This window comes from Babylonia areolata, chromosome 15, assembly GCF_041734735.1.
Source record: "Babylonia areolata isolate BAREFJ2019XMU chromosome 15, ASM4173473v1, whole genome shotgun sequence".
NCBI lineage: Eukaryota > Metazoa > Mollusca > Gastropoda > Neogastropoda > Buccinidae > Babylonia > Babylonia areolata.
Genome location: NC_134890.1, coordinates 28,457,260 through 28,473,569, shown reverse-complemented (window position 1 = coordinate 28,473,569; position 16,310 = coordinate 28,457,260). Strand labels below are relative to the sequence as shown.

The 16,310-nt window shown below is 44.6% G+C and overlaps 2 protein-coding genes across 4 annotated transcripts in view; one reads left to right on the top strand and one right to left on the bottom strand.

The window, feature by feature from the left end:
- LOC143290530 (zygotic DNA replication licensing factor mcm6-like) overlaps nucleotides 1–10,215 on the bottom strand; it is a 28,342-nt gene extending 18,127 nt beyond the window's left edge. Inside the window, exons 1-7 of one of the 3 annotated variants that reach the window (XM_076600051.1) lie at nucleotides 10,055–10,215; nucleotides 7,671–7,826; nucleotides 7,086–7,196; nucleotides 5,408–5,570; nucleotides 3,097–3,236; nucleotides 1,294–1,406; nucleotides 100–251 (exon numbers count right to left, since the gene is read on the bottom strand). In XM_076600051.1, coding sequence (XP_076456166.1) covers nucleotides 100–251; nucleotides 1,294–1,406; nucleotides 3,097–3,236; nucleotides 5,408–5,570; nucleotides 7,086–7,196; nucleotides 7,671–7,826; nucleotides 10,055–10,146 — 927 coding nt within the window. In that variant the 5' untranslated portion in view covers nucleotides 10,147–10,215. Of the gene's footprint in view, nucleotides 1–99; nucleotides 252–1,293; nucleotides 1,407–3,096; nucleotides 3,237–3,742; nucleotides 3,757–3,818; nucleotides 3,840–5,407; nucleotides 5,571–7,085; nucleotides 7,197–7,670; nucleotides 7,827–10,054 lie in introns of those variants that run through there. The other 2 variants (XM_076600053.1, XM_076600054.1) reach the window with 2 other exon arrangements.
- A 2,421-nt stretch (nucleotides 10,216–12,636) lies between these two features.
- LOC143290528 (gamma-glutamylaminecyclotransferase-like) overlaps nucleotides 12,637–16,310 on the top strand; it is a 50,212-nt gene continuing 46,538 nt past the window's right edge. Inside the window, exon 1 of the mRNA XM_076600048.1 lies at nucleotides 12,637–12,819. The gene's annotated coding sequence lies outside the window, so the exon portion shown is untranslated. The remainder of the gene's footprint in view (nucleotides 12,820–16,310) is intronic.

Sequence of the window (16,310 nt, the reverse complement as noted above, 5' to 3'; positions counted from 1 at the left end):
CCTCCTCTGACTGTTCTGATGGTCAGTCTGACACAACTATCATGCATGGTACAAATGATGGGGCAGCACAAAAAAATAAGATAAAGGGAGAGTACTGACCACGCGTGACGCGCTGGGCGTGACGTTGCAGGCAAGGAAGGCCATGCGGTAGGTTAGGTCCCTCACGCCCAGAGCCTTCAGACCTCGAACACCTTCAGCCTCGAACCCCTCCCCTCCGCCCTTCACTCGCATGGAACTCTCCGCTCTGGCTCCTGGTGCAACATGACACAACGGCTGCTGATAAATACAAAGCACACACACACAGACCTGACACTGAAAGGATACTTCCCTCATGAAATTATGTCTCATCTAACATACCATGACCCACTAGTGCAGACTCTGGAGGTGGTCCGATTCCTATTCTGTGCAAACTACTTCCCACTTATGCACAGAAATGGCAGTAGGTATGGCTAGCGTGGCTAATAACCTCCCTTGGTAGACTACCTCCCTGACGGGCGTAATAGCCGAGTAGTTAAAGCATTGGACTGTCAATCTGAGGGTCCTGGGTTTGAACCACGGTGATGGCGCCTGGTGGGAGAAGGGTGGAGATTTTTACGATCTCCCAGGTCAACATATGTGCAGACCTGCTAGTGCCTGAACCCCCTTCGTGTGTATACCAAGCAGAAGACCAAATACGCACATTAAAGATCCTGTAATCCATGTCAGCGTTCGGTGGGTTATGGAAACAAGAACATACCCAGCATGCACACCCCCGAAAACAGAGTATGGCTGCCTACATGGCAGGGTAAAAACGGTCATACACGTAAAAGCCCACTCATATGCATACGAGTGAACGTGGGAGTTGCAGCCCACGAACGCACAAGAAGAAGAAGACTGCCTCCCTTCCACGTCCCTGCACAGCGCCCTCTTTTTCCGGCAGTCATCTTCCCTCCTGCTCCCAAGCTCTTCACAGGGCTAAGGTTTTTTGCTTCTTTCAAGTCAAACATCTTCAGAGTCCCAGGGATTTGAGCCATAAATCCCCTGGTCCCAAACTTCCATCAAAGAGTCACTACAGTGCTGCACACTTATCAGATCTGCATTGCTAATCACGTAAGAGAAGCAGACTTAAGTTTTCATACACTTTAAAAATAAAAAAATAAAAAAATCCTTTCATGTTCCCCTTCTTTAATTTTCATATCATAGGGACCTGCTCAATATACATGCAGTGAGTACCCATGCACAAATTAAGCCATGGTTGCACTGAAAGCCCAAACACTGAAAGCAAAACCAAACGATATTTTCAAGGAAACTGACCTGCCAATGACAGACTGCCGACATCAGGCACCACAATCAGTGTACCGATGAAATCACACTTGTCTCCGGCCTGAGCCATCTCCACAGCCTCCGCACGTAATATCACCTCGACACTGAGAATACAAAACAAGTTAAACATACACTTAGTCATATATTCCTACACTCAGTTACATACATTCCACTTACACTCAAAAAAGGAAATTTTCTATCTAAAATTACGTTTAAGTAACATACTTACCGTGACCCACTAGTGCAAACGAACTCAACGCGATCCGCATTTCTCGGCCCTGCCAGTCGGCAGGACGCCCGAGTCAATCTCCCGCCACGGACACATCGCACATAGGGCCCAGTCTAGCGTGCGGATCCAAAGCCAGTGTATGGTGTTGTTTTCCCAAAGGGATTATGGCACATTCCACTGTTGAGACTGTGGGCATGGGAAAAGTGATAGAGGAGATCGACTCGGGCGTCCTGCCGACTGGCAGGGCCGAGAAACGCAGATCGCGTTGAGTTCGTTCGCACTAGTGGGTCACGGTTAAGTTTGTGTAATTAAAGGAGTGATTACACAGTAACAGCATCTCTTAACTATCAACAACTGGCATGCCATCATCACCAAACTTCATGAAACAAACTCTTTTGCATCACTTCGATTTTTTTTTTAACAAAAATAATTATAATGACTAAAAATAGAGCTCCAAATGACTAGCATCAAACATTGCCATTATTGTTCAAGGAAAAAGCAAAGCAAAAAGCAAATGAAGAAATTCACAAACCACATTCTCAATAATTCTCTTCACAGTTGAGAAGAGCAAGCATAGCATTAACCTGGAGAGTAAACAAATTTTTTTTTTTAAACTGGCATGTACAGTTTGTGACACAACACAGCCATGCCATATATTCTAGACAGCGGTCAGGTAGGTTTTTTTTGGTTTGGTTCGTTTCAAACACAGAAATTACAAACGCTTGTTGGCAGCCTATGTCCAAAATAAGGCAATGGGAAATGGTTGAGGCCACATGCAGTATTACTGGCCATGAATCTTTTCACCCCAAGCTCGCATTTATGCACAGGCATGGTAGAGGACCCATGTCACTGAAAGGTGACCATTCATTGGTCTGTTTTCCATGAACCTACTGCTCTTAATGTTCGGTGGTAGGATAAGCTATATTTTCTATACATCGCATAGGGAATCCCCAGCTATTCTTAGCCACTGTCTTTTCTGTGTTTATACCACAAGGGAACTTTGTACTCTAAATTGACTGGCAGTGAAAGGGTTAAGAACTGTGCTAAGAGGACGGTAGATGAGCTGACACCTGAACAAACCAACCAGTTGGTGAATTTCTTTATTACAGACAATTCAAGGGATTGATTAACTGATTGACGGGTGCAATAGCGGAGTGGTTAAAGCGTTGGACTTTCAATCTGAGGGTCCCGGGTTCGAATCACGGTGACGGTGCCTGGTGGGTAAAGGGTGGAGATTTTTACGATCTCCCAGGTCAACATACGTGCAGACCTGCTAGTGCCTGAACCCCCTTCGTGTGTATATGCAAGCAGATCAAATATGCACGTTAAAGATCCTGTAATCCATGTCAGCGTTCGGTGGGTTATGGAAACAAGAACATTCTCAGCATGCACACCCCCGAAAGCGGAGTATGGCTGCCTATATGGCGGGGTAAAAACGGTCATACACGTAAAAGCCCACTCGTGTGCATACGAGTGAACGTGGGAGTTGCAGCCCACAAACGCAGAAGAAGAAGAAGATTGACTGATTGTTTCAGATCTACCCAAGTGGTCCCTGGTGCACTCACCTCCGAGGGATGCTACCCCTCGGCAGTTCAGCCTGTGTTTCCTGGATGCGGACTTTCTGAAAATCGACGAAGCGTGACTTGTTGACATCCAGCATGAAGCGTGCACGGTTGCTGCACACAGGGTTTCTACACACCGATGGCTGGAACAGAAAGTATGGAAATTCAATGACGTCAAAAGAATGAATAAGGAGGTGACAAGCAACATATGGGAGGTGGGGGAGGTGTGGGGAAGTCCCCATGAAGGAAAGAACTGGAACAAATCAGTCCAATATCATTATCTTAGATGAACAGACTATAAATAAACGAATACCAGAACAAAGACACTAAGCCTCTCGTCCATTCCTCACTCACAAGAGGCAAAGGGTTAATGACGTCATTTCCTTACAAAACAAAAACATTATTAAATGCACATACAATCTATGATCAATAGAAAAAAAAATTCAAAGGAAACTGCACTTGGAATTTAGCATTTCTTCCATCCTTGCCAACACTGATTCCATTTCGGTTCTTAAATACACTATCTGCATAGATATTTTCAATGAATCACCACCAAGTATTGAAACGTCACCTCACCAGCCAGTCCAACAAAACTTGGTACAACCACTGACCCATGTGTATTCAAACTGCTTCTCCACACCAAACTGACCTGTGTGTATTTGAACTGTTTCTCCACACCAAACTGACCTGTGTGTATTTCAACTGTTGTTCCACACCAAACTGACCTGTGTGTATTTGAACTGTTGCTCCACACCAAACTGACCTGTGTGTATTTGAACTGTTGCTCCACACCAAACTGACCTGTGTGTATTTGAACTGTTGTTCCACACCAAACTGACCTGTGTGTATTTGAACTGTTGACTCCACAAACTGACCTGTGTGTATTTGAACTGTTGCTCCACACCAAACTGACCTGTGTGTATTTCAACTGTTGCTCCACACCAAACTGACCTGTGTGTATTTCAACTGTTGCTCCACACCAAACTGACCTGTGTGTATTTCAACTGTTGTTCCACACCAAACTGACCTGTGCATTTGAACTGTCGCTCCACTGACCTGTGTGTATCTGAACTGTTGCTCCACAAACTGACCTGTGTGTGTTTCAACTGTTGCTCCACACCAAACTGACCTGTGTGTATTTCAACTGTTGCTCCACACCAAACTGACCTGTGTGTATTTGAACTGTTGCTCCACACCAAACTGACCTGTGTGTATTTGAACTGTTTCTCCACACCAAACTGACCTGTGTATTTGAACTGTTGCTCCACACCAAACTGACCTGTGTGTATTTGAACTGTTTCTCCACACCAAACTGACCTGTGTGTATTTGAACTGTTGCTCCACACCAAACTGACCTGTGTGTATTTGAACTGTTGCTCCACAAACTGACCTGTGTGTATTTGAACTGTTGCTCCACACCAAACTGACCTGTGTGTATTTGAACTGTTGTTCCACACCAAACTGACCTGTGTGTGTTTGAACTGTTGCTCCACACCAAACTGACCTGTGTGTGTTTCAACTGTTGCTCCACAAACTGACCTGTGTGTGTTTGAACTGTTGCTCCACACCAAACTGACCCATGTGTATTTGAACTGTTGCTCAAAACCAAACTGACCTGTGTGTGTTTGAACTGTTGCCACAAACTGACCTGTGTGTGTTTGAACTGTTGCCACAAACTGACCTGTGTGTGTTTGAACTGTTGCTCCACACCAAACTGACCCATGTGTATTTGAACTGTTGCTCCACACCAAACTGACCTGTGTGTATTTCAACTGTTGTTCCACACCAAACTGACCTGTGTGTATTTGAACTGTTTCTCCACACCAAACTGACCTGTGTGTATTTGAACTGTTGTTCCACACCAAACTGACCTGTGTGTATTTGAACTGTTTCTCCACACCAAACTGACCTGTGTGTATTTCAACTGTTGACTCCACAAAATGACCTGTGTGTATTTCTGTTGCTCCACACCAAACTGACCTGTATGTATTTGAACTGTTTCCCCACACCAAACTGACCTGTGTGTATTTGAACTGTTTCTCCACACCAAACTGACCTGTGTGTATTTGAACTGTTGCTCCACACCAAACTGACCTGTGTGTATTTGAACTGTTGCTCCACAAACTGACCTGTGTGTATTTGAACTGTTGCTCCACAAACTGACCTGTGTGTATTTGAACTGTTTCTCCACACCAAACTGACCTGTGTGTATTTGAACTGTTGCTCCACACCAAACTGACCTGTGTGTATTTGAACTGTTGACTCCACAAACTGACCTGTGTGTATTTGAACTGTCGTTCCACATCAAACTGACCTGTGTGTATTTGAACTGTTGCTCCACATCCTTGATGATGGTACGGCAGTCCAGACAGAGGAAGGTACCGCTGACCAGTTCAGGGTGCACAGGATGGGTTCGAACCACCTGACCCGTGATGCGCAACAAGGTTCCGATTTTGGCTGTGGTCAGCTCCCGCACTCTGGAAACAGATGACCACATCACTGTTTTAAAGCAGTGACAACTGACATGCTAGTCAATTATTCAGGTTTTACGGTAAAAATGAATTCCATCAGTTGGGTGTTAATGAAAACTACAAGTCCCTGTTTAAAGAAACCTACATCATTGTTTAACAACAGTGACAACTGCCATGTTAGTCATTTATTCAAGTTTTAAGGTGACAATGAATTCCATAACCAGTCAGGTAATAATCATTTATATGAGGAGTTCGTATTAGACTCCCAGTTTGGTTGAATATACTTACCCTGTCAAACTGATGCAAACCAGGGCAATCTGTTTGCTATTCTCAGCCAAAATTTATTGCGGCAACTCAGTGATACGACATCTCGCCTTTAGACTGCCGTCTGCTAGCCAATGAAATGCCGTTTCCAGCAAGAGGTAAACAATCATTCTCAATGGCCGCCATTTTTCAGATTAGTGACATTATCAATTTGCTCTCTCTTTGCCAACCATTTATGTATTAGAAATGTTATTTTCATGCATGTTTGTTGCTTGTTGCGGCTTTCCGGGACATTTTCATCTCAGGATTCATATATCTCACATCGTTTGCGTCTGTGACGTTTTATTCGATGTCTTGTTTTGTGAACTTTGTCTCGCTCTCCTCTCTCCTTTGGTCTTTGCTTACCGTTCCGGACTTTCTTCTACTTACGGACTCGCCACAATACTCGGAAATAACTTGTCCCCATCACAGAGCATCGCTAACAATTCCGGCAATTGCCGAACCCGTGAGGTTAGGATAGTACTGAGAGTGAATTCCATGATCAGCTGGGTATCAAATAACACTACATGTCCCTTTTTCAAAAAAAAAAAAAAAACACTATAAAAAGAATAACAACACTCAACTCATATTTTCTCATAAGACTGCATGAATTCCTAAAAGGAGTTTGCATTATACTCCATGTTTGGTGATACATATACTTACCATGTCAAACTGATGCAAACTAGGCCTATCGGTTTGCTCTGCTTGGCCAAATTTCGCGCAGCTTACAGTGAAAAGACGAGCTGTTTGCCCGGTCCGCTCTTAGCCAATCAAACGCCTATAAAAGCTATAAGCGCTGAATCATTCCTTTGGCCAAGGCTTTCCACGCCATCTTGTCAGGTTTACGCTCTGTCTCATCTTACGCTTTTTTTTTGGCTATTAAGCATATTCATTTGGCCTTATTTTGCTGCATGTGGCTTGCGTTTATTGTATTCTTACATTCTGTGTACTTGATTCGACTCAGCCCCCTCGATTCGTTTGTTTTTCTCTACCTCTAAGTCGATCCTGTCTTTCCTTTCTCTGTTGGGGATCAAATTTTCACTGGGTGCCTAAGCACGGGTACCATGCCTCGTATGCCACCCCACAAAGGCAGGAATCATGAGGCTGGGATTGAGACTCGGCAAGAGACTCTCCCAAGCCCGGAGCTCATGATTCCTCCCACAAATCAAAGAGATATACACATTATGTCAGAATAAAGCCACACAAATGGTAACTTACTTCAGCTGGGATGGAACATCTGTGAAGCTGATGTAGAACTCTTTATTGGCAGGGATCTGACCACAGTCACGTGCAAAGTTCCTCAGGGCTCGACATAAAAATGGGTACACCCTGCAACAGAAGCCAGTCACAACAAGAACATTGAAATTCCTCAAGTTAGACAATGTCATAAATAAATACTAAAGAAAAAAAATTTTTTTTTTTTTTAAGTAAAGTGGGAGAGGTGATGGGAGGGTGGTTTATATCTCTTCACTTCACCAAACACAGGAGTTGATAACCTCATTTCTTGTACTTTTTTTTCTGATTTTTTCCCTATCGAAGTGGATTTTTCTACAGACTTTCCCCAGGGACAACCCCTTTCTTGTAGTGGGCTCTTTTAAGTGCCCAAAGTGCATGCTGTAAACAGGACTTCAGTATATTTTTTCATCCAAATGGCTAGCCTCCAGACCATCATGCAAGATCTAGTGGAGGGAGAGAAAATACTGGCGACTATGGGATTCAAACCAGCGCGCTCAGATTCTCTCCCTTACTAAGCAGACGCGTTACCACTTGGTAATAAACAAAACACCTGACAGTTCCACCTACCTGTAGTACTCCTCCATCACAGTGGTGCTCAGCTGCTGGTTGAAGGTCTCCAGGTCCTTGAAGCTGACCGTCAGCGTGTTGCGCTCCGGTCGCACCAGCTCCTGGATGTAGGCGGGGTACTTGGGGGTCCCCTTTGGGTCTCCACCTTCACGGAACCTGACACAGCACAGCAAAGTGTGTGGGGAGGTGTCAGTTGAATCTATATCGCATGGGTGGGTGGTGGATTGTGTGGCGGGGTCACAGGCAGTACCACATGGGTGGGAGTGACATGTTGGGGGGTGGGGGGGGGTCACAATTAATCTGTATCACATGGGTTAAAAATTTTAATGGGTGGGATGGGAAACATGTTGGGGGGTCAGTTAATCTGTATAATATGGGTGGGAGGTAAGTCATGTGGGGGGTCACAGTTAATCTATACAACATGGGTGGGGGAGTGACGTGTGGTGTCATAGCTGACCTGTATCACATGGGTGGGAGTGACATGTGTGGTGTCATAGCTGACCTGTATCACATGGGTGGGAGTGACATGTGGGGTGTCATAGCTGACCTGTATCACATGGGTGGGAGTGACATGTGGGGTGTCACAGTTGATCTGTATCACATGGGTGGGAGTGACATATGGGGTGTCACAGTTGATCTGTATCACATGGGTGGGAGTGACATCATGGGGGACGGAGGGGGGGGTGGGGGGGCTCACAGTGAATATAACAGGAGTGGGAGGGTGACCCTGTGGGGGGGTCACAGTTAATCCGTATAACATTTTCTTGATAGTGTAAAGTTAGCAACTCGGACTAGGGTCTGATAAACCCAAGTGGAAGTGTGTGTCTTAGTGCCCCCCACCCCCACCCCCCACCCCAAAAAAATAAAAGCAAAACCAAACAAAATTAACTGCAATCCAATCTGATATGGAAATTGTATTATAATAAATTTAAGCGAAAATATTCCCACCACAGTGTAACCACATGAATAAAGCTTGGACACACCAAATCATAGACTTATACAGTTCTATTTCTAAATTAAATCAAAAACAAATTTACTAAGTTGCCAAATCATAACATTATCCATTTCCAAGGGTCAGAAAGGACAACTCAACACAAAAAAGAAGCCAGTTTAGTGGCAATAAAAGGCCCATGGCTCTCTACATACTCTGGTAACATGCATCACAATGGTAAAAGCTGCACAGTACACTGCTACAAAACATGCATGGCTTGATTTCAAAGTATTGATACTGCTGGTACGCACAGCCAAAGCATTGCTTAGAGAACACTTTTTATCTTAGTTGGCAATGCACTTTTGCTTTTAATTTGCCATTTTTGCAGAAAGAAATGTTAAAACATTCATCCACTTTTAACTTTTTACTGTGGTGATTGATGCACACATTTTAAGATCAATCATTCAGTGACAACTAATGATGCTGAAGCAGTGAAAAGGAAGTGTTGCCGCACCAAAAAAATGAACTTTTCAAGCATGCCTGGTCTGGACCTATTACCACAAACACAACAGGAAACAGATGGGAAGCCACGGAATTTGCGGTGAAGAACCAGAGGAGTTCCGATAAGGTTGGAAGGGAGTGAAGGGAAAGGCAACACAAGGGTGAGGAGAATAGCTAAAGTTGTCATGTTGAGGGGGTTGGCAACGCGATAGCTAAGGTTGGTACGGGTCAAACGAGAGCCTGGGCTTGCGAGTGCCTGACAAAAACAAAAAAAAAACCGACGACGAGGCGTATAAAACCGCAAGGCTACGATGCTAGGCATCGCCTCTAACCTAAACCTGAAGGGAAGATCGTGCACGCAATAGCCTACCCGTACATTATGTGAGCAATGTTGTGGGAAAACGGAGGAGGGTGGTATGGGAGGGGTGATGACTAACTCAATAAGGCAACAAAAAGTTGAGGTTGTGTGGAAATGGAGATTTGTTCGGGAGCCGAGGTTTGAAGTACTCAGATTGCATCCGTGCTTTTATGCTTTTTCCTAGCGATCCTGTGACCATGATTCATTCCGCGGATGTTTCTTTCGAATACGGCTAAGAAGCCCAGCTGTGACGACTAACATTTTTCTGACTGACAAACTCCGAATCAAGAGGCCCTGTAACTTCCCCTAAGTTCCTGGTCTCCAATGTCTGAGCCATTCCGGGCGTTTGGAGTTCAGTATTTCAGTGCCCAGGACAAATCACCAAATGAGATAATCAACTGTGCTATCAACCTTTCGTACTTGACACATAAATTCTCAAATAAATTCTTATCTGCACCACTGTGCATATAGTACTATCCTCATAAAATGTGGGGGGAAATCAAATTGATGCGATTTTTATATCTGACATGACACATCACACACAACAGTCGCCAGCTAGTCTGGCAACACAACAAAGAAAAGGTGTTAACTTACTCTTCCAGAAAATCTTGGAACAGCTTCAAGCATCTTTCTCCGACTTGGTCATTCACTTGATTGGACTTGATCGCTTGTTCAGCAACATCCATGATGCGAATTATTGTTTTTTTAACACTTTACACACGCAAAATTACAATCCACGGAAGCAGTGTCGCCACTTCGCGCCAAATCGGTCACGTGGAGCTTTCCCGCGAAAACGTCATTTCCGTCGGCTGCTAAGCCTTTTTTTCCCCTCCCCACTTTGCCTTTCGATTCTCGACACCGTCAAAATGATTATTCTTCGAGACTGTTGTTGACAAATTCATTTGAATGCGTCGAAGGTGTGTGTGTGTGTGTGTGTGTGTTTCTTTTTCTTTTCTTTTTAAATCACACCGATGATAAGAAATTCGGGCTCAGTTCTGTCCTCAGTGAAGAAACTAAGGACGCGATACTGACCACAGTGCACCTCCACCTTTTTTGTCTGCAGTGTATATTTGTTGTTTTCCTTCTGTCAAAGTGGATTCTCTGCATAATCTTGCCAGGGCTCTTTCAGTTTCAGTTTGTGTGCTAAGTGCACCACTGACAACTCGTGGGGGCCGTTTGACTGAATCACAATGGAGGGCCGAGTGCGGGGGGACCAGGGTGGGGTGGGTTAAAAATCATCTCAGTCCATAGTATGGGATTCGAACTCAGTTGTGTTCACGCGCTTTCAAGTCGGGTGCATTATCACTAGGCCACTGATCTGTGTGTGCGTGTGTGAGTGGGAGGTGTGGGTCAGTGCTACTGAGGTGTGGTGTGTGTGTGTGTGTGTGTGTGTGTGTGTACTATATGTGTGTGTGTGTGTGTGTCAGTGTGTGTTTCTGTGTGCCAGTGCCAGTGTGTCACGGTGTGTGTGTGTGTGTGTGTGTGTGTGTGTGTGTGTGTGTGTGTGTCAGTGTGTGTGTGTGTGTGTGTGTGTGTTCGTGTGTGCCACCCTGACAGTGAGTTTGTCAGTGTGTGCCGGCCGAGTGTCACGACTGAGTGTGTGTGTGTTTGCCGACACTGAAACTAATTATTTATGATAATAATTATAAAAAAATAATAATAATAAAAAAAACACTATCTTTAAAACAGTGCAGTAACTATCCCACACACCTAACCCCACCCTCCCCGACCCTGACTCGGACACACACACATCGACGTACACGTCATAGTCTGACACTGACACAAAGCAGAACGACGTGACTCGCGATTGCGCTGGTACTGAGCCCTGAGCGAGTCTTCGATGGACTGGATGCACGTCAGTGACAAACTTGACAAAACACTGAGTGCAGGGCATCGACAAACGAGCCCCGTCAGTCCGTGAAACCAACAACAGCATGCAACTCCAAGAGTGGCTCAGTGAAGACAACCGCTTAGAACAATGACTCCTCTAGCAGTGACAATCATTGACTGGATTGAACTAAACGAAGAGAAACTTGTTGTAAAATATAAAGAGAACAGCCACAACCTAACGAGACAACCGAATAAAATCAGTTTAATGAACACAAATAAAACACACACACAAAAACGAAAAAATACAAATTGTAATGAGACAATATATATCAAGTTTAACCAATCTAATGAACTTGACGACAAACACTGTAAACTAAATCATTATCAGTATCAGTATCAGTAGCTCAAGGAGGCGTCACTGCGTTCGGACAAATCCATTTAGGCTACGCTACACCACATCTGCCAAGCAGATCGCCGGGATGCCTGACCAGCAGCGTCAGTAACCCAACTTAATAAATAAATGTAAACTAAACAAAAACAACCTCTCTGTTTGGGATATGCTGACAAAGCAACAACATCACTGGATCACTGGTCAGGAATCGAGAGCAGTAGCATCAGAGAGAGAGACTGAGGAAAGACAAGACAAGACGGCCGGACCGGCAAGACTACAAGATAAAACTATTTATTTTGACGGGATTATAGAACATAGCACTGGCGTTGTTCGTTTTGTTGTTGTTGTTGTTGTTTGGGGGTGGGGGGTGTTACTTTTTAACATCAGTCCCTGTATTGAACAGGGTCCACACAACAAATACTACTGAGCTGAAGTCAGTCATATATCTTCTTCTTCGTTCGTAGCGTGCAGCTTTACGTTCACTCGTATGTACACGAGTGGGCATTTACGTGTATGACCGTTTTTACCCCGCCATGTAGGCAGCCATACTCCGTTTTCGGGGGTGTGCATGCTGGGTTTGTTCTTCAAGTTGTTTCTGTAACGCACCGAACGCTGACATGGATCACAGGATCTTCTCCGTGCATATACACACGAAGGGGGTTCAGGCACTAGCAGGTCTGCACATAATAATGTTAACCACCCTTTATCCACCTAGTGGCGCCGTTACCGAGATACGAACCCGGGACCCTCACAGACTGAAAGTCCGACGCTTTTCACCACTCGGATATTGCGCCCGTCATATAATATGACACCAAGAGAGAGACTGAGAGAGGTGTGGTGGGTGTCACAGTGGGAGGGGGAGGGCTTTGGGGAGTCTGTGATTACGGAAGCGTGTTTCGTTACACAGTGGAGCGAGTAACTCAAGGTGGCTGTGTTCAGTGTGGAGAGAGTTCAGTCTGAGGCTGGTTGGTCTTCAGTTCTACCACTGACTCACTTGGTGAAGTTATGCACTGTGTCAAACACCGGCCGGTTTTGCCTTTTTCTCCCCGCCATTACAACTGACTACTCAGTAGTGGATGTAAATCCATCCGTACCGACGAGGACGAACACGAAGATAAAAATTATATCTGTGTGCTGGGTAAGCTTTCCATTTCTCTCTCTTGTTCCGGAAACGAAGAAAATTAAACAAAGAAGAGGAAGTGTACTGGTTTGTATCGGTCTCTGTATCATTAATTTGTTATTATTATTATCACTGAGTCATTAACTGTTTGTCTGCATAAGCCAAGACAGCCAGTTCAGTCTTTAAAACTGACGTGCAAATAAGACAGAAAATGTGGATTTAGTTTCACTGACTTTCCTCCCAAATTTTCGGAACTCGCTGCCATCGTGAGTTTGCACCTCACTCCAACTGTGGGTGAATTTCAATTCTAAGTATTTAAAATTAGTGTGTGTGTCGGTGTGTGTGTGTGTGTGAGTGTGTGTGTGAGTGTGTGTGTGTGTGTGTGTGTGTGTGTGTCGGTGTGTGTGTGTGTGTGAGTGTGTGTGTGTGTGTCAGTGCAGGTTCAGTGGGGTACAGTACTTCCTACTAGTAGCTCAACATTCAGAAGAACGCATTCACCGACACTCAGTAACTGCTGAGAATACGATGTACCAGCGGACGGAAAACTGACTGACATCAACTATCATCGATAGAAAGTAACAGTAGCAACACGGACTGCCATAATGTCATCAAAACTTCACTAAAGACTTCTAGACTCTTTATTGTTTAAAATAGAGGATCTTGATACGCGCAAGGGCCGGTATAAAATTGACAATCGACAGACACCGTCCACATCTAAAAATCACATCACAAAAAACAACAGCGGCTCACGCACGCTCTCAAACACACCACCTTCTCCACACACACACACACACACACACACACACACACACACCACTGTGGCCACCCTCACACACACGTGCATGACAAACTCGTTTCTTTTTGTACACAAACACAAACGCATCCCAGAAAACCGCATTATTGGGAAGGGAACTGTGGTTGTTTCCCTTTTCCGGGATCTTGTACTGTGATACACAATCAGGTCCGAGTTCGTTTTCTATTCTGGCAGTGAAAGGGGTTTAACAGTTCAAAGACGTTACAGTTTTGATCATGGATGCACAAAGCACAGCAATAAATTTTGACAGATCATGACGACCTCGCTTAACGTTTGTGGTAATGTCTGCGGCGCACAGCTGGAACCACGAGATAACAGGGAAAAGAAACACTTTTCACTGACTAACCCGTCACGAACTAAGCAGAGAACCAACACTCAGCTCATATCACAGATTGACACGTTGGGCCAACAGCAAAGTCGGAGCTGTGTGATCAATGGTTTCTCCACTGCATTGCAATGGGAATCCATTTACAGCTCAGTCTTTTGTGAAGGACCCTGACTCAAAAAACCGGCAACGCTGCACTGGCTCTTAGTGCTGCAGCCTTGGAGGGCTAGTTGGCCTTTGGGAAGCATCCCAGTGCCGACTGTTCTAAAACCCTCTTGGCCGAGAGAGCGGGGATGTAACTTGGACAAGACACTCCAGTCGCTAGTTGGCCTTTGGTAACCATCCCAGTGCCGACTGTTCTAAAACCCTCTTGGCCGAGAGAGCGGGGATGTAACTTGGACAAGACACTCCAGTCGCTAGTTGGCCTTTGGGAAGCATCCCAGTGCCGACTGTTCTAAAACCCTCTTGGCCGAGAGAGCGGGGATGTAACTTGGACAAGACACTCCAGTCGCTAGTTGGCCTTTGGGAAGCATCCCAGTGCCGACTGTTCTAAAACCCTCTTGGCCGAGAGAGCGGGGATGTAACTTGGACAAGACACTCCAGTCGCTAGTTGGCCTTTGGGAAGCATCCCAGTGCCGACTGTTCTAAAACCCTCTTGGCCGAGAGAGCGGGGATGTAACTTGGACAAGACACTCCAGTCGCTAGTTGGCCTTTGGGAAGCATCCCAGTGCCGACTGTTCTAAAACCCTCTTGGCCGAGAGAGCGGGGATGTAACTTGGACAAGACACTCCAGTCTCAACCATATCAAATTCTGGCCCAGATATTTAGGACAGTTTCAGTTTCAGTTTCAGTAGCTCAAGGAGGCGTCACTGCGTTCGGACAAATCCATATACGCTACACCACATCTGCCAAGCAGATGCCTGACCAGCAGCGTAACCCAACGCGCTTTGTCAGGCCTTTAGAAGTAAAATAAATAAATTAATTAAATTTTTTTTTTAAATTAAAAATTAATTAATTAATTTAAAATAATAAATAAATGTTAGAAATAAATAAATAAAATAAAATAAAATAAATAAATAAATAATAATTTAAATAAAATAAATAAATAAAGCAGGACAACAGTTGCTTATTCTGATGGTCATAGTAGGACACGACCATCATACATAACGCGTCACGGGAAAAAAAAAAATCTGTGACCGCAACTCTCAGCAAGAGTCGGCTGTGGGGTCCACTCCTGTCATCAGGCCTCCAGGCACGTGCTTGTCTAGCAACAAGATTTACATACGCAGAGTGGCAGCCGGGACTTATTTCCGTGACACGGTTTACAGCTGGGTAGGCATTGCAATGGATGGGCTCTGAGCAACAGTACGTGTGCTGTCCCTCCTACGATGTGTGTCAAAGATGGGAGACGTCACGGTCGTGTCCACATGCAAATCTGACCTCAGTATGACTGATCACGACAAGCCGACATTCTTCAACGCTGCGGGTTGACCAACAAGATGGCCCATTTAATTATTTTTGATTATATATGAAGGATATTGCATTGTACTGTACTGTAATGTACTGTACTGTAGTATAGTACAGTATAGTATGGTATAGTTGGTGTGATGCGGTGTGGTGTGGTGTGTTATGTCATATCATATATCACTATATGATATCATGTCATGTCGTTTGCTCTTCGTTGTCTTCTTAAGCCTTGAGTATAGTATAGTATAGTATAGTATAGTATAGTATAGTATAGTATAGCCTTGAGTATAGTATAGTATTTCGTGTCATGTATCATATCATATCATATAGGTATATATTATATTATGTCATATCATATCATCATATAGAGCCCTGCATAGTTGTATACGTATAAAGCGGCGTTGGGTGTCTCTCTGGTGTCTGTGTGTACTTCCGAGACCCCTCTGTACACCCACAACTTGAATGCTAAAGACGGAAGACACTGAAAACTACCCGGCAAACTGGTCAGTTAAGTTGTCTTCGTTCTCCGTTTGGATGCCAGTTACCTGGGGTGGATGATCCATCGCCAACCAAGGCAACTACAGACACACTGAGCACGTCCGCGGTCATAATAGTAGCTGTGACTGAAAGAATTCACTACGGCGACCATTGGGTGTGTTCGAGAAGACGTCGATAAAGTCTTCAGTTTTACACACACACACACACACACACACACACACACACACTCAGATGTCTGCCGATCAGTTTGCTATATATATATATATATATGAAAAACAACAAACACAACTCTTATTACTGTGTGTTATTCGTCGAATGAAACTATCTTCATCTTCAGATTGATTTCAGTCGGGGAAATCAGGATATGGGGAGTTTTCTGCGCATTAGTGAAAACTACAATGATCC